At 58.4% G+C, this 23,385-nt stretch overlaps 1 protein-coding gene across 1 annotated transcript in view; it reads right to left on the bottom strand.

The window, feature by feature from the left end:
* Window positions 1–1,586: 1,586 nt before the first annotated feature.
* EPHA8 (EPH receptor A8) overlaps window positions 1,587–23,385 on the bottom strand; it is a 34,025-nt gene continuing 12,226 nt past the window's right edge. Inside the window, exons 4-17 of the mRNA XM_032638258.1 lie at window positions 15,675–15,830; window positions 13,198–13,533; window positions 8,683–8,807; window positions 8,445–8,607; window positions 7,044–7,137; window positions 5,993–6,060; window positions 5,003–5,167; window positions 4,618–4,803; window positions 4,274–4,335; window positions 3,492–3,701; window positions 2,578–2,727; window positions 2,301–2,491; window positions 1,840–2,013; window positions 1,587–1,701 (exon numbers count right to left, since the gene is read on the bottom strand). Of these exons, the coding sequence (XP_032494149.1) occupies window positions 1,587–1,701; window positions 1,840–2,013; window positions 2,301–2,491; window positions 2,578–2,727; window positions 3,492–3,701; window positions 4,274–4,335; window positions 4,618–4,803; window positions 5,003–5,167; window positions 5,993–6,060; window positions 7,044–7,137; window positions 8,445–8,607; window positions 8,683–8,807; window positions 13,198–13,533; window positions 15,675–15,830 (2,195 nt within the window). The remainder of the gene's footprint in view (window positions 1,702–1,839; window positions 2,014–2,300; window positions 2,492–2,577; window positions 2,728–3,491; window positions 3,702–4,273; window positions 4,336–4,617; window positions 4,804–5,002; window positions 5,168–5,992; window positions 6,061–7,043; window positions 7,138–8,444; window positions 8,608–8,682; window positions 8,808–13,197; window positions 13,534–15,674; window positions 15,831–23,385) is intronic.

The raw sequence follows: 23,385 nt of genomic DNA, 5'->3' as shown, positions 1-23,385 counted from the left end.
GAAGAACAGCTCGGCTATATAGTAATATAATATATAGAGGTGTAGAGAGCTGGCCGCGGCACCTGGGCGGGGCTGAGACTCCCCGAATTATTGCAGGAGGGAGAGGGGGCTCAGTGCTGGTGTCTCCGTGGAACAGCTGTGCTGGCTACTGGGAGGGCTGGGCAGGGGGCGGGGCTGAGCTTGCCCCTCCCTCGGGGCCGGCAGGGGTAACCCGGCATCCTGCCCAGTGGGGTTCCTTGGGCCCCCGCCAGCTTCCCCTGGGATGGGGCTTTCTCACCCTGGGTGCTTCTTATGTGCTTTGAAGACCATTTTTGCATTGTCAGGAGTGAGGAAAAAATATTCTGACATGGTAGAAAAAGATATTTACATACCCTGGTGGGCCGTTAGAGGGAGGGTCAACTCTGAGTGGGGGGCGACTTCCTCCTCTGTGCGGGAGGACGTGGGGAAAAAGCCCCGGGAGGAGGCTCAGCTCTGAAACTTCGCTGCCATGTGACCTTGGACAAGGCACACTCCCTTGGTCTGCCCGGAAGGTGCAGGAGGGGTGGACTTGGGGCTGAAAAACCAGGATGTTATGGTCCTTGTTCCTAGGTGTGGGTCTGGGGGGCAGGCCAGGGCTGAGCAGCGAGGTTGGCAGAGGGACTTGCAAGTGACGAGCCCTAGGCTGTGCAGGGGCATCAGAGACTAGAAGGAAGTTGGTGGCCCCTGGCCCCTGGCCAGGTAGCCAAGTTCAGCTGAGGGCATCTCACGTACCCTGTGTTGATGCCCACACAGAAGGTGGCCAGAGGGGCTGGCCGGGAACCCTGTTTTCCTGTTGAAGCAGTGGTGGGAGCCAGGTGGAGGATGCAGGTGGCCCCCCACCAGCTAGAGGGAGGGCTCAGACCTGAGATAGAGCCGGGGGTGGGCTCACCTGGGCGGAGACAAGGGTGGGCCTGGTGCTGGTGTGGTTTGGAAGTAGCCCCTGGCTCCAGCCTCCAGGCTTGGGGGAGGGGGGTGAGCTTCTCCCCAGTCCCTGTGGGTGCTGAGACCTGGGCCCACAGCTGATGGGCAGTGTCACACCGAGCTCCCTGCTCACGCGTCCTCACGCTGTGACACGCATCCTCATTCATGACATGCCATCCACAGTCACACACACGTGCCCCCAGCATTAATGAATAAGCACACTCACCATAACTGGCACACATCCATGGGGGACCTCATGGGTGGACACGTGTTCACAAGGGCTCCTGTGACCTCGTGAGAACACACCCCTACAGCATGCGAGTGCGTGCACACAGGCACCCTCACGCACACGCGCACACACACAGAGGCAGGTGAGCGACATTGCTGTTGGGCTCAGTGGCATTGAGGCCCCGGCCTCTGGGAAAGAGAAGGCCCTCTGCCCTGGGGGCAGGTGTCCCCTCCCTCCTGGGCACAAAAGGTCCCTTCCCAGGTGGCCTGACCCCAGATAATTCCAGGTCTTGTGGTGGAGTCCTCGGCCTCCCTGGCACCTGAGGGGAAGGCAGCCAATGAGGAGGGACAGAGGCCTGGGATGGCCAACCCTGCGAGTCCTCTGACGGCTGGCATGACCCAGGGCTGGCTTGGTTTGGTCAGAGGTGCCGGTGGGGCCCCTGGGTGCTGGTCAGCTGGGCCCTCATGGTCTGGATGCTGCCCAGGATCTTCTTCTGGTGGCCCATGAGGGTGATGCCCAGGGCACGCACATCCCTGTAAAGGAAGGCGGTGCTGACCTGGGAGTCTGGGAGCTGTGGAGACGGGGACATACCCATCCCTGGAGCTGCCATCCTCAGCGGCTCCACCTCTGGTCTCTGCCCCTGCTCCCGTCCCCAGGGGCCCACCACTTACTGAGCATTCATACGTAGCACCATGCCCAGAGAGGAGTAACCCCCAGCAGCGAAGTGGTCCCGGTAGCGGCCCATACGGATGGAGTCCAGCCAGTCCCCCACGGTGAGGCCCCCGCCGCCACCCCCGCCCCCGCGGAGGTCAAAGCAGCTCCGGGCAAAGGCGGGGGGCGGGCACCTGAGGCACAGGGGCCCTTGGTAAGTGGTCTGCCTGGAGACACTGGCGCCAGCCACTCAGCCTCCATCTAGGCTCGGCAGTGGCAAGGAGGGTCTGAAGGGTTAGACCGCAGGCTTGGAAGTAGAGCTCTGAACGGGGGTCAGAGGCCCAGTCTGGGTCTGGTCCAGGGGTCAGGGCAGAGCCATCCCAAGGCCTGGACTAAGTCTGGGCCTGGTCTAGGGCAAGCGGGGAGGGCAGCTGGGGTGGGCGGGGCTGGGGTGGGCGGGGCTGGGGTGGGCGCCAGGCACCTGTTGACAGTGGCCATGGCCCTGAGACTCTCAGGGCTGCGGATCAGCGTGTCCAGGACGCTGACGATCTGGGAGAAGCGAGGCCGCTGGGCCCGGTCCTTGTGCCAGCAGTCAAGCATGAGCTGGTGCAGGGCGCGGGGGCAGCCCATGGGCGCGGGCAGGCGGTACCCCTCCTCCACGGAGCTGATGACCTGTGGGGGGAACATGGCGATGGGCTGGAGCGGCCCTTCCCTCCGAGGCCCCGGCCACCTCTGCCCAGCCAGGCTCCGGCACTCACGTCCCGGTTGGTCATGTTCCAGTAGGGCCGCTCCCCGTAGGCAAGCACCTCCCACATGACCACCCCAAAACTCCACACGTCGCTGGCCGAGGAGAAGGTCCGGAAGGCGATGGCCTCGGGGGCCGTCCAGCGGATCGGGATCTTCCCTCCCTGCGACGGACACACGAGTGTTGAGAGCTTCTCCCCAGCTCATCAGGGAGCTGAAGGCAGGGGTCTGGGCTGGGAAACTCGAAGGCTGGCTGGAGAGACATGGCCTCCACCTTCCAAGAGCACCTGTTCTGATGGGGGAGACCTGCACATGGAGCTGGTGTGGAGACTGAACAAAAGACAGTGGGTGGAGGGCCTGGCACCCAGGAGATGCTCAGTAAGTATCAGTCAACAGGTTGATGTCTGAACATGTGACGAAGCTCAGAGAACGTGGTCTAGTAATTTTCCAGCTCCCCTGGAGGGTTGTTTTTGGTCACAAAATCCTTTCTCTAAGTGAAACCTTATTTGGAGGCTCAGTGGGCGAGATCCTAAGGGAAGGTCCTGACAGAGGCAGGGGTGGAGGCCCTCCACCCTTAAGGCAGCCCCTTAAAGCACTGCTAGAGAAGCCCAAATCCCCCCAGAACACATTTTGAAAATGCTGGTTTTTAGTCAAACGTTAGAGACAGACGTGGAGTGGAGGCGATTCAGAGAGATGCCAACTCTCCCCAGAAATCCTAGTGAGTGAGTGATGGGGGGACCGGCCCTGGTATCTCCGCAAGCCAGTTAGTGACGGAGCAGAGGTGGGAAAGCTTTGGTACAAACTGAGGTGCACAGAAGAGGTAGGACTCGCCCCAGGTTGAAGGCAACCCTGAAACATCCAACTTCCCTAACGACACGTGGGGGGCTCCATCCCAGGGCCTGCTGGAAAGGGGGTCCGGGCTACGCACTGTGGTGGTGTAGGCGGCGTCGGGGTCATCCTCCAGCACCCGCGAGAGCCCGAAGTCAGACACCTTGCAGACCAGGTTGCCATCGACCAGGACGTTGCGGGCAGCCAGGTCGCGGTGGACATAGCCCAGGTCCGAGAGGTAGCGCATGCCGGCGCCCACTCCTCTGAGCATGCCCACCAGCTGCATGATGGTGAACTGCCCATCGTGAGTCTGCAGGGGGACGTGGCTTGGGCTTCAGGAAGGCTCTTTGCAGTTTACAAAGTGCCTCACTGCTTAGGAAGCATATTGCTGTTTAAGGTTTGTTCTCACGTCTCATTTACACTCAGAGCAACCCTGAGAGGTAGGTAGAGTGGCAGTGACTGGTCATCCACTTTGCAGAAGGAGAAATGGAGGCCCAGAGAGGTTTCGCCCTGTGCCTAAGAGCACCCAGCAGATAAACGGCACGGCGAGGGCTGGGCATCTAGGGATTTCCACCACCACCCGCCATGCCTCCCAGCTGACTGGGGCCCTGGGTCCCCACGGAGGCACCCCTCTTAGCCTGTGTGCAGGACAGGGCAGCAGGATCCGTGCAGCAGAGGGACTTCCACGTGATGGGGGTGCTGAAAGGCAGTTTGATGGGCTGACCCTTAAGACCCCTCCCCACACCTGGCTCGCCCTTCCCCAGGTCTGTTAGGTCCAAGCTCTGGGGAGGAGGGGGTATCTGGAGGTCTCACATTATCTCCCACCACTCAGACTGAACGTCCCTCCCCTGGCCCAGGTGAAAGGAGCGGCGGGGCACGCACCCTTAGGAAGGTGTCCAGAGAGCCGTTCTCCATGTACTCGGTCACGATCATTGCCAGCTGGCCTGGGGAGGGCGCCGGGGAGGAGGTGGCTCTTGGTGGGGGGATCAGGAACATGCCCCCCCGTCCCCGCTATGAGCTGCCAGGAGCTGGGCCAGCACCCAGGGCCCCAGGGAACGTAGGGTTTCCACTGGGGTTCCAGGCTCTGGGCCCCCTTCCATGCCAAGTCATCTGGGGACCTGAGCCAGGGGGATGGGGCAGGGCAGGGTGGTCTGGGGATGCACCTAGAGCCCTGACCGCAGCAGGAGGGGCCCTGCAGGGTGAGGCTGCTGTCGCCTGGCACCTACCACGGGTGACGACACCTTCAAGGCGGATGATATTGGGGTGGTCAAACTGACCCATGATGGATGCCTCACTCAGAAAGTCCCGCCGCTGTCTCTCCGTGTAGCCGGCTTTGAGGGCCTTGATGGCCACGGGCATGTCCCGCTGTCCCGGCACCTGCAGATGCCCGTAGCAGACTTCCCCGGACTCTCCTGTGAACCCAGGTGGGGCAGGCAGGGGGTGGGCGGTGGGACCTTCCTCCCCTCACCCCAGACTCTGCACTCTCCCAGCCCCACACACCCGAGTGTCTGGCCATGCCGGGCATCTTGGTTCCCCCGTCCCTCTGCACTGGGTGTCCCTCCCCTGGGCACCCCCTGTGATGTCCCCACACTCACAATCCCTGAAGCTCACCGGAGCCAATGATCTTCTCAACGTGGATTCTAGAGGCCTCGATCTCGCGGGTGAAACCGCGGCCCACCCGGCCCGGCTCCTCGTAGGTGTGGGGTTCTGCATAGAACTGGGGCTCTGGGATCTTCCCCGGAGGGTGGTGCAGGGGCAGGAAGACGGGTGGAGGCGCTGAGGGGCCAGGAGAGAAGGGCCATCGGTGGGCTCCATGAGGACATTCTCTCCCAGCATTCCCTGGGCCTGGGACGGGACTGGTGGTGGGGTGAGAAGTGTCTCCGGGAATCCCAGGATGTGGTGGCAAACAGGTGCCCAATAAGTGCTTGCCAAGTGTAAGCATGGTCTCTGTGGAGTAGATCTGAGCTCTCTAGGGGACTTTGGGATTTCTCGTGAGTTGTGAGCCTGTCTGTCATTTTTCTGGGGTTACTTTTAGGGTCCTTAAGACCTTTCTCAATTGTCCTAGGGTAGGAATGTGACCAAAAAAGGTCACATCACAGTGCCAACTCAGACTGATGGAAAGCGGGTCTCTAGAAGACTGTGTTAAGAAGGATTCTGAGACCGCATTCAGGCTCCATGGGAATCAGTACCATGATTGATTCTGCCGTGGGCAAAGAAGTGGGGCATTGAGGTAGGCACCCCTATATTTGCCCTGTTTTCTGAGGTTTCTGCAGGGTCCTGAAAAAGTTCTTTGTAGTAGGGGTTCTTATCCAAGAGTATATGACCCCCCAAAGGTGTATGTGAAATTGTGCATGAATGCCAATATCTGTGCATTTCCCTGGGGAGAGAGAGGGTCTGTAGCATCCTCTTCAGACCCAGGCAAGTTGCACAGCACTGCACCTCTGGGGTTTCAGGTCTCTGTGACAGCCTGCTGTCTCTCTCTGGGGCTCTAGTCTTTTCTGTGGGCGCCTTTCCCCTTCCCACCTGCGCCACCCCCAGACCAGCACTGGGTCCTACTGTGACCTCCGCTTTTGCATTCAGATCCCTGGGCCCTGCACTCACCCTGCCCGTTCTGATACTGCATCTTCTCCTCGTCCGAGTGCTGGAAGGCCTTGCTGTAGCCGCAGTGCCTGTGGAGGGTGGACTGTCCCTGGTTTCAGGCCTGACCCCGTTCAGGGACACGTCCAAACTCCTCCCTTCTACCCCCCTTCCCCTTTCAGGTCAGTTTCTGCCACCCCAGTCCCTGCCCCTGCAGGGGGGCAGTCCCAACCTCAGGCTCTCAACCCAGCTGAACTGTGACATTTATAAACACCATATAATTTACAAAATCAAGTCCACTTGGCCCTCACAGCAAAGTCTATGGCATTATTAGCTCAATTTTACACGAAAGCACCCCTGGTAGAGGGGCTGAGAGATGAGGCTTCTGATGCCAACGCCGCCATGTGACCTTGGCAAGCTCCTTCCCTTCCCTGGATCTCAGTTTCTCCATCTATGGACGATCTTTCCAATTCTCGCTGAGTGGGACCCTAAGCCCGCACCACCTCCCTCTGGAACAGAGTGGGAGGGGGAGAGTAACTAAGGGCACGGTCTTTAATTTTAACAGACCTGGGTCCTGTCCCAGTTCTGACACCTACTTAGTTGGTGGGCTCGTTTAAGGTTCTGTGTGTCTGAAACACATCCGAGTGGAGATGGGAGTGGGCAGCTGGACCTCAGGAGGAAGGCCTGTGCTGGTGGCACACTTGGGGAATGTCAGCGTGAAGGTAGAATTCAAAGCCGTGGGCCCTGATAAGGTTACTCAGGAGAGCTGGAGCTGGGTAAGTAGGAAAGAGGAAAGGGTCCCAGGCCAGCCTGGGGCCCTCCTGCTTTCAGGAAGTTGTGCAGAGAAGGGGCTGGAGGAGATGGAAGACAGGCCAGACAGGTGGATGGAAAGTGGGGGGTGAGCCGGACATGGAAGGCAAGAGAAAAGCGTCCCAAGAAGGAGGAAGGAAGAACAGGTATATCTGTCAGTGAGCCCAGGCACAGGGGATCACTGGCTCAGCAGGGCTGGGGACAGGCAGGAGACACAGTGCTCCAGGGGAGGGGGGTGGGGTGGCCGGGGGCCAGGACCACCCACCTCTTCTTGCAGATGACCAGGAGAAGAAGCAGGACCAGGCCAGTGATGAGTGTCAGGCAGATCCAGACGATGGTCCGGGTGTCGTAGCGGGGACCTGTGGGGGGAAAGCAGGCTGGGGGGCCAGCCACTCAGCCCTGGCCTCAGGGCCAGAGGTCTGGTGGCCTTCTCGGGGCCCGGCGGCAGCCTCCTTGGCTGTGAGCCAGCCCAGAGCTGGGGAGCAGGCCGCACCCTCCTCTGCCCCACCCTCCCCTCTACAAGTCTCCCCTTCAATATCCTGCTTTGCAACCTGGTGCCACCACTTCCTGGGACTGTGTAACCTGGGCAGAGTCACTAGACTTCTCTGAGCCTTAGCTTTCTCACCTGTAGCATGAGTCCAGAAATGCCTGTCCTGCCCGTTACTGTAACAGTGACAAAGCTGAATATACTGAGAGCTGCACAGTCAGTAACCCCCATCCCTTCCAGGGATAAGCCAGTATTATCGTTAGTTGTCAGATGAGAAAACCGAGGCCCAGAGAACTCAAGGAACTTACTCAAGGACACACAGCAAATGGGATGGAGCCGGGCAGGATTCCTACCTGGGCGGTCTCATCATGGTATCAGACCTAAGAGCACTTGAGACACACAAGTGCCAAGGGGGTGCCAGGTTGAGGAAGGTCATCAACTCAGCCTTGAACCATCTGTCTTAGCACTGCCCCCCTGGAGGGTGCTGAGTATAGGAGAAGACCCCAACGGGCTGGAGATGGGGGCAGGGGGTTCCCAAGCTTGAATGTGCCTCAGAATCACCCTGAAGGTATGATCAAACCAAAATTTCTGGGCCCCCAGCGCCAGGGTTTCTGCTTCCAAAGGTCTGGGGTGGGGCCTGAGAATCAGCATTTCTGATAGCTCCCAGGGGCTGCAGCTGCTGCTGGTCCTGGACTACACTGTGGGAACCGCTGTTCTGGAGGCGGGGGGTGCAGGGCAGGATGATACTGGGGAAGGGCACAGAGTTTGTCCCCAAGCTGACCAGGTTCAAGTCTTGCTCTGCTGGGTAACCTTGGGCAAATCGCTTTACTGCTCTGACCCTCATTTTCCTCACCTGTAAAATGGGGATGTGGATATTGCCAACTCACTAGAGGGTCTCTGGGACGATTATAAGGTAGTCCTGCTAGCAAAGGGCACCATGATGCCTGCAAGTCACGCTGATGCTCGGGGAAAGCCTGCATTTGATGGGCTGTTACGAGCTCTGTCACCTCGGGCGTGTAACTTTCCTTCTCTGAGCCTGTCTTTTCACCTGTCAAAATGCTGACTTGGCCCACGCACCAGCTCAGCATGCACTCGTTCCCCTCCTCTGACCACCGTGACCCTGGCCCTGGCCCTGGCGCCTGGCCCAGCTCCCTCGCCCTCCCCCCTCCCTGCACTCACGGGGTTTCCCGGTCTCCACCTCCATGGCCTGGCTGAAGCGGCCGCAGCCAGCCGAGGTGCGGGCTCGGACCTGGAACACGTAGCGGGTGCCCGGCTTGAGGCCCGAGACGGTGGCCCTGGTGGTGACAGCTTTGAGGGTGGAGTAGCTCTGCATCTCCTTGTCCTGCCCGTGGGAGGGGTGGTCAGCCAAGGGTCCCTGGCCTGGTGGCCTCCCTCTTTCTCCCTTCCCCGTGGGTACCTTCTCGTAGTACTTGATCTCGTACTCCAGGATGATGCCATTGGGCTGCTCTGGCTCCTGCCACAGCAGCGAGACGCTGGTCTGCCCCGCCCGCTCCTGGCGGATCACCACCACCTGGGACGGGGCTGGGGCAGGGGGAGGGAAGGGAGCTCGGTCAGGTCAGATGGGTGGATGGGTGATGATGGGGAAGGGCCTCTGTCTGCCCCTTCCTCAGGCCCCACCCAGGGATGCTGGCTTGGGCCACACTCACCTTGCTAACTGTCCTGCCACCGCCCCAGGAGAGCCAGTACCCTCTGCTCCTCCTGGCAAATCATTGGCTGCCACCCTGGTCAGTTATCTGGGGTTGGCACAGCCTGGCTCCCAACTGGGATGCCGGGGTTTGCTCGACCCAGATGAGGCCTGACCCCGCAACTTCCACTGTCCCCTCCTCCTCTCTGGCCAAGCCCATCCACTGGAAGCATGCTGGACCCCCGCCAGCCCCATCAAGCAGCCGCACTTGTCGACCCTGAGGCCCCATCACCTGATGTCTCTGTCTCCGCGTCACCCACCCCCGCCCGGGGCCTGATGTGGAGCATGCTCTCAGGAGCACTGAGGAGGGAGGAAGAAAAGGAGAAGGGAGGGGAAGAATCAAGGGAACCAATGCCCTCACTGCCTGGGTTTGGAGGGACATGAGCTGAGCCTGAGGCCCATGTGAGCTCAAGTATTCTCGAAGTCACACTAGGTCACCCTTTCACCCCCTTGCTCATTCCGTCCCCCACCCATTCCCTCCCCGACTCCTGTGCTCAGTGCAATCACCCCTGAGGTGAGTCTCTTGGGAAGGGTCGGATGTCGACCCAGCCACAGCCAAACCGAAGGGACTGCCCTCAGAGTTGCAACCCCGTCCTCCCTGACCCCTCCAGCTGCAGCCCTCCCCTCAGCTCACCCGAGTTCCGACTCTGCCCTACTCCTCCTGTGCCCCCGACCTGCCCCATGTGGCCAGCTCTGGCCTCATAACTGGGCATCTCATCTCTCTGGCACACGTGGGAGCTCCCCGAGGCAGGGATTGCACATAGTAGATGCCCAATAAATGTTGCTGGATGACGCTGACATGAAAAATTAAGAAGCAACTCCACAGTTAAGTTGGAAGGTGTGGTACAGGGGAGACCCCACCAGCCTGGGAATCAGGTCTGGCTTCACAACCTGGCCTGTCTCTTGTTGGCTGGGCCCATGACTACCTCTGGGCAGTTTCTCCACCCAGAAAGTGAAGCTGCTGGGCACCAGCTGCCAGGCGGAGGTGAGGCTCAGAGAAGACCACTGTACGTGTGGGACAGACACCAGTGCTAGAACACATGGGTGCCTCTTAAAAACCAAACAATTTGCAAGGCAAGAGGTGCTGTGTGAGTGGGGCAGACACAGAGGGAGACTGGGGCTCAGAGGTGGGATGGAAACAGGGCGGAGCACCAGAGAGGGCTCCAGGGAGGAGGGGGTTGTAGAGAAGAGGCTACGGGGAGGCACGGGGAGGGGGAGGGGCAAGTGGTCTCTGAGGACAGACCTCCCGCATTTGCTCAGGGCTGCTGTCTGCCCCAGGCCCCCAGCTCAGAGCTGTAGGTGTCCACTGCATCATCCCCCTAGAATTTCCTGAATGACTCCCACGTGCTGGGCAGTGGGCTAGGACCTGGGGATACTGCAGTGCCCAAGAAAGCCCTCAAGGAGCTTATGGTCTAGTTAAGAGAGACAGAGTTAATAAGAAAACAAATCAATGCATAATTACAGGTATGCTAGGTGCATGGAAGACATGAAGAGGGTGCCGTGATGGAGAGGACCTTACGTCTGCAGGAGCCCAGGAGGGAACGGGGCCATTTCAGCTGAGGTGGTCCGGGTGGGCCTCCCAGAGGCGGGGGGACAGCTAACCGAGGACTGAAGGAGGCAGCGAGGGGAACATCATGGGGAGGAGCACGTCATTCCGACCGAGAGGTAAGACCAAGGCCCAGGGCAGGGAAGGGCTTGGTGTGTCCAAGGATGAGGAGCCGAGGCCAGTGTGGCTGGAAGGGAGAGAGCCTGGTGACAGTGGATGGGGTGCGGCTGGGGAGGTGGGCAGGGGAGGGTCTGATGGGTCCCCTGAATCATGGTGCAGGGTTGTCCAGGCAACATGAGATAGACTGAATTGTGCCCCCCTCCCAAAATTCGTCTACTGAAGCCCTAACCCCCAACACGTTAGTATTTGGAGATGGAGCCTTAAGGAGATAATGAGGTTTAGATGGGGGCACTGATGCCTTTCTAAGAAGAGACACCAGAGAGTTCTTTCTCTCTTTCCTTCTCTCTCTCTGCCATGTGAGGACACAGCGAGAAGGCAGCCGTCTGCAAGCCAGGAAGAGGGTTCTCACCAGGAACCAAATTGGCCGGCACCTTGACCTTGGACTTCCGGCCTCCAGAGCCGTGAGCTGTAAACGTCTGTGCTTTAAGCCCGGCCTATGGTATGTGTTATGGCAGCCTGAGCTGACTAGGACCGATGGCATGTGTGTGTACGGGGTGGAGGGGTCGGAGTGTGGAGGGGGTCACGCTGAAGGGAGACCCAGTGGGACTGGCTGGTGGGTGGACGAGGCACGATGGGGGGATAGCCAAGGATGACGGCTGGGTTTGGGGCTCAAGTAACCCCACGAACAGCGGTGCCACGTCCTGAGATGGGGGCCTGGGGAAGGGGCTGGTTTGGGGGTGCTGTGTGTCTGAAACACATCGAGTGGAGATGGGAGTGGGCAGCTGGACCTCAGGGGAGAGGCCTGTGCTGGTGACACACTTGGGGGGCATCAGCACGAAGGTGGAATTCAAAGCCGTGGGCCCTGATAATGTCACTCTGGCAAGATGGAGCTGGGTAAGTAGGAAAGAGAGGAGGGTCCGGATGTGCCTGGGGTCCTCCAGCTTTTGGGAATTTGTGCAGAGAGAAGGGGCTGGTGGAGATGGAGAAGGACAGGCCGGAGAGCTGGATGGAAAGTGGGGGGTGGGCTGGGCATGGAAGGCAAGAGAAAAGTACTCCAAGAAGGAGTAAAGAAGAGCGGGGGGTGGGAGGATGGAGTGCCCACTGCAAACTGAATTTCTCGGGATAGGTGGGCAAAGGCGCCCGATTGGAGGTGCCCGAAGAGGCCCACAGAGGAGAGGACGCAGATGTGTGAGCAAGACAGCTCTTTAAGGAAGCTTCCATGTAAGAGAAGGAGTCTCGTGGCTGGAAGGGTGTGCGGGCTCACGGGAGGCTGTTCTTTTTTTTTTTTTGCGGTACGCGGGCCTCTCAATGTTGTGGCCTCTCCCGCTGCAGAGCACAGGCCCCGGACGTGCAGGCTCAGTGGCCATGGCTCACGGGCCCAGCCGCTCCGCGGCATGTGGGATCTTCCCGGACCGGGGCACGAACCCGCGTCCCCTGCATCGGCAGGCGGACTCTCAACCACTGCGCCACCAGGGAAGCCCGAGGCTGTTCTTTTTAATGATGGAGCACACGGAGCAGTGTGAGTGCCGTAGGTTCTCTGCTCCGCCCTCCACCCCTGACCAGCCGGACACCTGTCTCGGCCACCCCAGAGACACGTGGGCAGGCGCGGGGCCTGGCACCACGCACAAGGGCCTACTCCTCATTGCGTCGCTAGCACTGAGCAGAGAGCTTGGCATCTCACAGGTGCTCCACAGGTCCCAGAGGAATGAGGGTCTCTTGGGAGGATGAAGCCCTGGCGTCAGGGAGGGGGTGCCCTGGGTTCAGGGTTGGGAAGCCTATTTCACTTGGGAGTGAGGCAGACCTGGGTTTGAATCCTGACCTGCCGCTTCTATGTGGTGACCCTGGCTGGCTCCGGGCCTCAGTTCCTCCTCTGTGACACGGTGGGAATGGAGTCACTGAGCCAGGCCTGCGTGGTGTTGGGAGGAGACGGGGGTGGGGAGCCACAGGGCACGTGCCAGGGGCGCTGTTAACAGGGAAGCTGCCACAGGCGGCCCTCGGGTCAGGCTGCCACTCGACAGGCAGGACGCACCAGAATTTGGAAAGAAAGGGGCTAACTTCAGTCCAACAACTGGCTAGAAACAGAGAGGTAAGTGGTTGTCGTCCAGACCAGTCTGACCAAATCCATCCCAGGGGCAGCAGTGGCAGCTGTTCTGGACAATGATAGTCAGAGTGATTTGATATTTTAATGACATTTATTGAGCACGTACTGTGGGCCAGGTACCGGGCTAAGCATTTTCAGTTCCTTCATTTAAGCCTCAGTAACAGAGCAGGTACGATTACTCCTATCACAACAGGGAGGAGACAGAGGCAGAGAGGGAAAATTCTAGAACCCAGGCCTGGGATGGTCATGCTAGCCTGCCTCTGTGCTTTTTGGTTTCCTTCCACTCATAGAACATGTTTTACTTTTCTAAGGCCGCAAAGCCTGTAGCTCAGAGTCCTGGTGAGGAAGGCGGAGCCCAGAGAGGCAGGCACTTGCCCAAACGCCACAGCGAGTCTGCGCAGTGCTCGGATGCCAGGGAGGACGAAGGGTCCGGGAGCTGGGGACGGGCGTCTCCGCCTACCTGCCTGGTTCGTGGTGATGTTGACGACGGCAGCCCGGCGGGGCTCTGGGCTCAGGTCGGACACACCGTTGACGGCCTCGATCCAGAAGGAGTAGTTCATGTGGGCCAGCAGGTTGGCCACCAGCAGGCTGGCCTGCACCAGGCTGGTCTGCTGGGGCACGAAGCGGGTGCTGCCCCCGCACGTCTCGCAGTGGCCCAAGGCCCAGGGGCAGCGGCGGCACACGGCATTGTAGGTGATGTCACTGCGGCCGCCCCGGTCCAGTGGAGGGGCCCACTCCAGGGTCACAGAAGTCCCATTCACGCTGGAGATCAGATTCACTGGTGCCGAGGGGGGGCCTAGAAAGCAGAGAATGACAGGTGGGCGTGGAGGGCATGTATTTGGGCCGGTCTAGTCTCCCCCATCAGGTCAGGGAAGGGCTGTGGTTCCCCCATGATACTTGGGGCTCCCTAAGGGTAAGGGCACACCTACCCCATCCTCTGGAAGCTCCCCGAGGGCAGAGGCAGTGTCTCTGCCATCAGATTGGGAGCACAGTCAGGGTCTGGGCACAGAAGCCACCCTTCCCCCACCCCACGTAGCACCACTCGGATCCTGGGGTTTGTGCTTCACAAGCTTTTCGTCCAGAGCTGGGCAGAGTCTGCACATAGCAGCTACCCTGGGTGTGAGATGCCCCAGTCATCTGCATCCCCCACTCCACTCCTTAACCCCCTGGCTGGATTTAATGTCAATGACACTGAACACTGTGGTGGAGAAAAGCAGAGCCCCATGTGCCGAGTGACCCCTCCCCACTGCCCAGGATGGGAGCCCCAGTCTGGGCAGCACAAGGACACTGGAGAGAGGGACAGGGCTGGGGGCTGGGAGTTGGGGTAGGATCCTGGGCGTGAGGATTTGAACCAGGAGGGCCTGAGGGTCGATGGAGTTCCAACTCTCAGAATCTCAAGCTGGGAATCTTAGATCTTAAGAAAATAGAATTGTAGAATCTCAGAATCATAAAGAACCTTAGAATCTGCAGGGTGTGGAATACTAAAAGCCTAGTCTTTTACAATCTTAAGATTCCTAGAACTGGAGGGCACTGGATTGTGGATTTGGAGAGAAACTGGAGTCCAGCCAGCTGAGTGCAAATGTTTGTGACCTAGAGCCGGGCTCACCTGGCCTGAGGAGCCCAGAGCAGTCACCATGCCCCTCAGCAATCCTTTCTGCCCCAGCAGGTCCCACATGGGGCAAAGGCACAGGTCTGGGCACAACAGGGGAGGGAGGGAGGGAGGGTTTACTCGTGCATGCGTGTGTGTGTGTGTGTGTGTGTGTGTGTGTGTGTGTGTGTGTGTGTAGCAATGTGAATACACCTGGGCCCTTACCTGCCCTGTGCAGGGGGTCTGGGGAAGGGTGGTGATGGAAGTTGGGGGAGGGGGAGATGGAGATCAGGTTGGGGTAAATTCTGGGGCAAAACCCATCAGCACCGAGTAAAGTACCCCTCACCCCGTCACAAGAGCCCAAGGCTGGTGAACAGCGTGGGCTGAACTGGCTGCAGCTCCTCCCCAGCGGGGGTGGGAGTGAGAGGCCCCTTTGGGACAGGGGAGGGGGGGCCACGGAGGAGCTGTATCAGCAGAAATGCCAAGGCAGTCACGCAGCCCTGCAGGCGCGGCGCCGGAGTCCCTCGGAGCCCCCTCAGGTATGGGGCATGTGCGCTGCTGCCTCACCCTCGTCAGGCGCGCGCCTCCCTTGCAGGGCCAGGTGTGCCCATGCTGAGCTCACAAAGCAGGCTCGTTCAAGCTCCACGGGGACTCATGAGTCCGTTCCAGGTACGTGTGCACGCAGCCCTCTAAGGACACTTGGCACACGCGGGCACAAGCACTTGAACACTCACACCCTGTGCACCTTCTGCCCGAACTGCTACCGACAAGGACACACACAGCCAATCGCTGCAGGCCTCCCACGGCGCACACAGCAGCCACACCCACCCCATACACACAATCACGCACACCCCCCCCAAAGCAGTTCCCCGAATTCAGCAGCTCCCCCCAGTCTCTCAAGGATGGCAGTGATGCGGGGCAGGGGTGGGGGCGGCTCCTCTGATGCCCGCCTTGCCGCACAGGCAGTCCCCCAGCTTGCCCACCCCAGCCCCCAGGACACTGGCATGACCCTTGGGTCAGAAGATGACCAAAGCCACCTGGTGCTGGGAAGGGCATGAGTCCAGTTCTGTCCTGCCCTTTGGAGCAGAGAGGAGAGACCGAGGGAGGAATGGAAAGATTTCCATTGGAGAGATGGCAGGTGACCTATGACAAGAAGCTGGGAGCCCAGAGAGGTCAAGGCCATTGTTGAGGGGTCAGAGTCACCCCCCATCCCCGGACTGGCCCCTGGCCCATGAGAGCCACCTGTCCCTGCCTCACCCGCTGAGACCTGGCTCCCTGGGAGCTTGAGGGGCCGAGCATGGGGTCCTAGCCTAGTCTCGAGGGTTCTGGGGCCACGGGGTGGTACTCACGGGTGCAGGCTGCAGACGGTGGGTCCAGGGCTGCACGGAAGTAGCTGAGGTCGCAGCGGCAGGCCTGGGCGGCAGGGGCTGCAGAGTGGCTGTGGGGAGGGCAGCGGGCGCAGAGCTGGTCCCCGGGGGCCGACTTGTAGAAGCCCAGCTCACAGGCTGTGGAAGAGAAGGAGGCTTCAGGTGAGCCTGCCGGGCCACCCTGATGGGCCTCAGGGGCAGCTCTCTGGCCCCGGGGTTCCTGGGGGATCCCCTGAGGGACAGAGGTGCAGACCTTCAGCATCACCTGTTCCTACTCTCATCTGCAGATGGAGGGACTGAAGCTCAGAGAGGGCCTCTGACTTACATAGGGTTGCACAGCGAGTCGGAGGCAGAGCTGAGGCTGGGACCCTGACACCTGAGTCCCAGCCCCAGAGTCAGCACAGGGCGGAGCCTCTCTGAATCCTCCAATGGCCCCTCCCACCCAGGCTCTGTCGTTCACAGGGCACTTGTCCTTGAGCGAGACACCAGCCTCAGGGGCAGGGGTCAAGGCTAAGAATCTGAGGGGGGCCGAAACCCCAGGGGTGTGACCTGAAAGCGGGAGAGGGAATGGGGGTGGGGGAGGAACGTGACTGGAAGAGACGTGTGTGATGAGACCAGAGGTTCCCAAACACGGACAGGCGTGGAACCATCCCTATAAAAACACAGACCCTGGCCCCATCACAGCCACTGAGTTAGAAGAGCCAGGGGTGGGGCCGGGGAATCTGTGTTTTACAAGCGCCCCGAACAATGCTGATCGTCCAGGAATTGCAGGCTCCTGACCCTCCCAGTCTTACCGTGGCTGACCCGATATGTTTCTCGTATCTGACCTCTCCGGCCTCTGAGAGGCACACACATCTTGCTCCTGATGACCACAGCAGCCTCCAAACCTGGCCCCCAGCCCCACCACCCCAGCCCCACTGCCTACGAGATGACTCTTCCTTTAGCCAGTATCTATGAGCACCTATTCTGTGCCAGAGACACAGCCACGAACAAGGTCCACATGGTGTCTGCCCTCAAGAAGCTGGCAGTTTTCAAGGCGGCAGAGGGAGACACAGTAAGTGAGGCTGTGATCATTTCCAGAAGGAAATAAAGCAGGGGATGTGGCAAAGCGTAAATGGTGGGAGGAGCGACCTTCCCTGAGAAGGTCTTTGAGTTGTGGCCTAAAGGCTGAGAACGAGTCAGCAGGAAGTGCGATGTTGTGGGTTGAGGGACTCTCTAAAATGACACTGCTGCTGGGCCAAACCCTCACAGGCTCCGCATGGCCTAAACAATAAAGCCTGGTGTTCAAAGCCTCCCTGCAGCCTCCTTCAGGGCCCCTCCCTCTCCCTCAGGCCGAACTAAAGGACTGGCCATTCCCCACACTCAGGAGTTGTTTCCTGTCTCGGGGCCTTTGCACATGCTGTGCCTTTTCTCTTTTTGTCACCCTGTCGAATTCTTTCAAGATTCATTTTAACTGTGCCTTTGATGAAACCTTTCTGGACCGCTCCACATCTCCACATGTACACACACACACACACACACACACACACACACACACACACACACAGAAGCAACCACTCCTCTCCCTATCTTTGCATCCCTGTTCGGTCTCACCACCTGCAACATTATGGCTGTACTTTTTCATCTGTGTGTCTGACTCTCTCTCCTTGTGGGTAGATCCTTGTGAACAGGGCAGGGCCGCCTTATTCATCTCAAAGTTCCTAGAGTCTGGCTCAGGGTAAAAGTTGTCAACGCTGGTGGGAGTTTTCAAAGTGAGCTAATCCGGCCATTATCTGCTCTGGGTAGAAAGACAACCCAGGGGTTCAGGAGGACCAAATGCTGCCCAGCCAGGTAGCTCCCAGCTCCATCTGTGGAACTGAACTCCTCTGCAACGGGGACCACCAGGAAACTCACTGGGATCTCTCTCCGATAAGTCTCTTTCTAGAAAACTCAGTGCTTGAGAGAAGCTTCATTTGCAAAGCTATGTCACTTATTTGATTGTACCTCTTTATCATAATAGTTAAAATTAGGTTAATTTGTAAAATTTGACAAACTTGAGAGAAAACCTGAAATCAGGAGAAATGATGATGCCCTTAAGTTGCTTCCCAGGCTCAGAGGCCGTGGAGCCAGAAGGGGCTTATAGGCTGGGAAGTCAGCAAGAATGTGCCGCAGTTTTGAGACCTCTTTCCTGCCCCCTGGGGAGACCCCAAGAGGGCTCAGGCCTGACTGGGGGCTGGGTGCTTGGAGTTGTGGAGAGGGTCCTAGCTGACACCCTGTGATCTCCCCTCCTCTTCCCAGAAGTCCGGGCACAGCCTAAGAGCTTCCTTCTGAGCCCAAGAAGCAGACAGAGGAAACGGGCTTTGCACTTCACCAGCAAACATTTATCGAACCTGTGGCGGAACTGAATGGCACTCTTCCTCACTGTACTGATCGGGTCCACCTTGATCAACATCTCAGGAACCGTTTGCTTATTCTGTCCTTTATTTATTCCTTTACCCAAATTTACCGAGCCATGGACCGGACGTAAATAAGACCTAGTGCTGCTTTCAAGGAGCTGTCAGAGCAGTGAGGGGCAGACCAGGACACGTGCGGTGACATCTTGGTGTGATGCATGGCACAACATGACAGCCTTTGTTTTTTTTGGGGTTTTTTTGCGGTATGTGGGCCTCTCACTGTTGTGGCCTCTCCCGTTGCGGAGCACAGGCTCCGGACGTGCAGGCTCAGCGGCCATGGCTCACGGGCCTAGCCGCTCCGCGGCATGTGGGATCTTCCCGGACCGGGGCACGAACCCGCGTCCCCTGCATCGGCAGGCAGACTCTCAACCACTGTGCCACCAGGGAAGCCCCAGCCTTTGTTTTCTGAGTCCCTGACCATTCAGAGCTGTGCTAGTCCTCGGGTATTAAAGAGCAGAAACTTGGGAGCAGGCTGCCTGGGTTCCTTTTCTTTTCCAGCCCCTTCCCCTAGGCTAAGTGACATTAGGCAAGTTGCTGGGCCTCTGTGTCTTCATCTGGAAAATGGGGACAATAACAGTTCCCACCTCCGAGGGCTGTTGTGAGGATGACAAGAGTGAATACACGTGAATTCACACGAGCACAGCGCCTGGCACTCATTACCACGTACGCAGTCAGCATGTATACGTCTGTTTGGCAGAGAGGAAACAGAGGCTGGGGAGCTTGAGTGCCTCGCCCCAGGGTCCCCGCTGAGCCAGGATGCAAACCCCAGTCTTTACGCCACCAACCTGTCAACACCTGGCCTCTGCTTAGAGACGGCCCCGCCATCCTGCCACTTCACCAGTGGGCGGTTCTCACACGCTCGGCTAATACCCATATGGCTATAAAGTGTCAAGGCTAGATTAATCCGCTCAATGAAAATAAAATAATCTTGAATAAGAATACTAATCACCAGGCCTCGGGGAGCCCGGAGACCTGGAGGCAGAGCCGGGAATTAATGGCTGAGACAGATGGAGCGGCTCTGGGTTGGGGCCCGGCCCTGCCCATAGACCCAGGGCGCTTCCGGAGTCTGCAGTGCCCGGTGTCGGCCGTGCGCCAGGAGGGGCTCCTGCCCCTGCCGAGGGCACCTTGCCCAGGCCGCCTGTCAGGCCGGCAAGCTGATGGAGACCCCGGCCACCTCTCTCCTCTTCCCCACGAAGAGCTTGAGATTTGACAAATAAGGTGTCTGCTGGTGGCCGACCAAAGGAAATTAATTCTATATCAGATTTTGAACACAGTCAGGAAGGCAAAAGAGCTCGTTGTTCATGCTGCCCCTCTGAAATGAGATGCTCTGATATTTATAGAAAGATGATTAGGGCCACAGAGGGTGGTTTATATTCTGTGTCCAGGTGACAGAAAGGACGGTAGCCAGGAGACTCTGGGGGCTGCTCTGTTGGGTGATGTTCTGAGAGGTCCTTCTTCTCTCTGGAGGGGGTGGGGGGGGATGCAGCCACGAGTGGGGGGAGGTCACTGGGTCAGGAACTGGGTAGTGTGGGGAGCTTTCTGGTCAGGGGGTTGGGAGATTTGGGATTCAATCAACCACTCCTAGCTGTGTGCCCTCGGGTCAGTCACTTCGCCTCTCTGGGCCTCCATTTCCCCACTGGTAAACTGGACTAGCTCCGCGTGGCTCTGATATTCTTCCGTGGGTCCCTGAGGCCCGAGTGCAGTCTCCATAAGGATTCTAAAAAGCCATGTGATTGGGCTGGTCCCCACTCCTGGGCTTTATTGTCTTCTCCGTAAAAGGAACTGCTGCCCAGCGACTTCTGGGGGGAGCCTTGAGGGTGAGACTAGCGAGATGGGAACCTGGCAGCTGGGAGGGTGGCTCTCTCCATGGGCCTGGCCGCTGTTGCAGCCCTCAAGCTCTGGGTCCCTTCTCCTCTCACCAGAAGGAAGGCGGGGGGGCACTCGGGTGGGAGAAGCCGGGAACCCCTCTCCCAGCCCTGTTTGCTCAGACAGAACTGCCCGATGGAGAAGGCCAGGGCCCCTCGGGTCTCAGGAGGCCCCGCTCAGGCTGGGCAGGGGGCTCCAGCTTTGAGAGGCCATCTCAAGCAGCCCAGCAAAGGCACCCCCAGTCTGTATCCAGCTCCTGCTTGTGCCCCACCCTCTCCCACTCTCAGGCTACCCACTAGGGAGGGGTGGGGATGGGCGACACTGCAGGGCCGCTGGCCCAGGCCTCCCGTTGGGGGAGGGCCTCAGTTTTGCACCTGTGCTGTTTCTTTGAAGGAGGTTAACAGACAAGCGCAGAAGCCCACCTACAGGGTTAAGAAAAGTCTCTCCTCGTGCGATTTAAAACCGGCATCCCCCTGGGCTTCCCTGGTGGCTCAGTGGTTGAGAGTCTGCCTGCCAATGCAGGGGACACGGGTTCGTGCCCCGGTCCGGGAAGATCCCACATGCCGCGGAGCGGCTGGGCCCGTGAGCCATGGCCGCTGAGCCTGCGCATCCGGAGCCTGTGCTCCGCAACGGGAGAGGCCACAACAGTGAAAGGCCCGTGTACCGCCGGCATCCCGCCCCCAAACGTCACTGCCCGCAGTGCACTATGAATTAATATTTTTTATAAAACCTGTAATTATCTTGCAACTGGCATAATTACACTGCACTGTGATTTAAATGTAAAATTCAAAATATGCTGCAATTCCCTAACCCTGCTTTGGCATTTCTTCATTATTTTTTATTAACGTGCCAGCAGCGTCAGGAAATGGGAGTGGCCTTGGCTTCTCCCAGCTCTGAGGAGGTCCCCCTGCTCAGGCCGTGGAGTTTCCACCAAGAGTCCTGCCCTTGACATGCTGTGGGTCCTTGGGCAAGACGCATTCCCTCTTTGGGCTCCACTTCCCATCTCTATCAAAAAAGGAGGAGGCTGGAGTAGTACCTCTGAGTGAGGCCCCAACCCCAAAGTCAGGAGGACCAGTCTCCCTCCTAAGGGCAAGGATGTACTCTGTACAAACAAGTGGCCTGCTGTGCTCACTGGCTCAATCCAGGGTTGGGGGCAGCTGACCTTGAGCAGGTATCTACTGGCTAGCCCGCCTGACTGTTACAGCTTATATTGTCCTGGTTACTAATCTTTTTAACGTTACCCCAGGGGGCTTCGCAGAGAGCTTTGTGGGCAGAGGAAGCAGTTCAGGGCTCTGGAGTGAGACAACACGGGGTCAGATCCCTACTCTGCCACTTAAGTTGAAGGGACTCAGTTTTTCATGTCTGTAAGATGTGGATATAATACCTCACTTAGAGGAATATTGTAAGGATGAGAAACTGTGAACTCCCCGAAGGCAGGGATGCCCTGTGTCTCTATCCCTGATGCCTGGGACACAGTAGATTCTCAACAGAATGAGTAACTGACATAATGTGTACTATGTGCTCATTAAAGTGCCTGGCACATGGCAAACACTCAAAAAATTGTCACAAAGGGACTTTATATCCCCATCCGAATAAGGGGATGTTGGGAGCTGGCTCTAGCGGGGAATGCAGTCAGGATAGGCCAGGGATAGGTGAAAAGCCTACACACATGGCTCAGAGTAAGACAGACCTGACTCAGAGCCCAGCTCCACCTCTCACCAGCTCTGAACCTAAGCAGGACACTACCTCTTGAGCCTCAGTTTCCCCATCTGTAAAATGGAATTGTAATACCTGCCTTGCTACAACGAGCCAATGAATGGATGTGCTAGGAATCCCCCTGCAAGCTGTATAGGCAACAGGGATGTTTGTTGTTATTGTTACTACCCAGAGGGAAGTTGAGAAGTACAGGGATGTCTGTGAAGGAACCAGGAGAGGCTGGAGGCCTGGAGAGCCTTGAAAACTAGGCCACAGAGGGTAGAACAAATCCAGAAACAGGCAAATGTCACAGAAGGTGCTTCGGGGTTTAGGGTCCAGGAGAGTGAAGACTCGTGCCAGCTGGAAGTATGAAAAAGCTTTCTTAAGGCAATCAGAGAGCCCCAGAGAGGGGCCAGAAAGGGCCTGGTGGCTGGACAGAAGAATCTAGTCCTGGAGATCTCGGGGCAAGATAACTCCTAAGCTGGACCAGGCTGGACTCTGAAGCTACTTTGCCCATCACCTGAAACTGTCAGCCTGTGTCCTGCTCAGTCCTGCGAGCACCATGGGGCCTTCCTGCCGGCTAGGGCAGAGGGGTGGTGCTGAGAGGCCTGAAGGTTCCTCTAACTGTGGTCTCAGGGCCTGTGTAGTACCAGCAAAGGGCTCAGAGGATATTTCTAGTGTCTTTCAGGGCCCCGTCCCAGTTTTCACTGAGGCTGTCTGGGGACAGGCCCTAGTGTCTCTGATCCCTGCCCAGGAACATCTCCTCCCTCAGGAGAACCAATGGTCCCAGAAGCAGGCTTCACTGAGCTCTGAGTGCCATGTATCTAGTCCCTGGGGAGATCAAGGAAGGGCAACCAGGTGGAGACCACTAATAGCTGGGGCACCAGCTGTCTGTGCACACCAGCCCTCCCAGGGTTCCTGGGCTGTCAGGACGCCTAGCTGCACTGCCCCCACATCGGGGTCTGCTGGCCACACACACATGCACACAGCCTGGGCTCTGGATCCGGCTCCTCGTCTGTGACACAGGAACCCCAGCAGTACACTGTGGGAACAGGAGTTATTTCATGACCCAAGTGCTCCTGGCCGTCCCTTCCCCCACATCCCTAGATAAACTCCCCCTGAACACAGGCAGGCTGTGACATGCCCACCCCAGACAGTCCTCCCGGGGTGCCCCTGCCCGCATAAGCTCACAATGGCCCTGTACGCCACACATTCGCCCTGAGCCCTGATTCTAACCCACACCTCCTCCCACCCAACAGGTTAGAAGTTTAGTGGTTCTGAGCCCAGACTCTGGAGCCAGACTTCTGGGTTCAAATCATAGCTCTGCCACTTCCTAGCTGTGTCACCTTGGGCAAGTTGCTTTGCCTCTCTGTGCTTCAGTGCCCTCGTGTTTAAAGCCAGGATAGCAGTAGTTCCTGTGTCACTGGATGGTTGTGGGGATTAAATGAGTTAATACGTGAAAAGTGCTTAGACCAATGCTGGACGTGTTAGGTCACGTCACTGTTCCCTAGCACAGGCATGTACCCGGTAGTATTCCCAATCACACTGGTGCCCAGAGATGTACCTCTCTGGGTACATCATGACGCCCACGGAGGGTCCACCTGGTTGTGGTGTGTCTCCCACCCCACAGCACACACACAACACACACGTGGGTGGTGACACAGGAACGCTGGAGGTCCACGCATCTTCCCAGGAGCTGT

Source organism: Phocoena sinus, chromosome 1 (genome assembly GCF_008692025.1).
Source record: "Phocoena sinus isolate mPhoSin1 chromosome 1, mPhoSin1.pri, whole genome shotgun sequence".
Classification (NCBI taxonomy): Eukaryota; Metazoa; Chordata; class Mammalia; order Artiodactyla; family Phocoenidae; genus Phocoena; species Phocoena sinus.
This window is presented reverse-complemented; position numbering and strand designations above follow the sequence as displayed.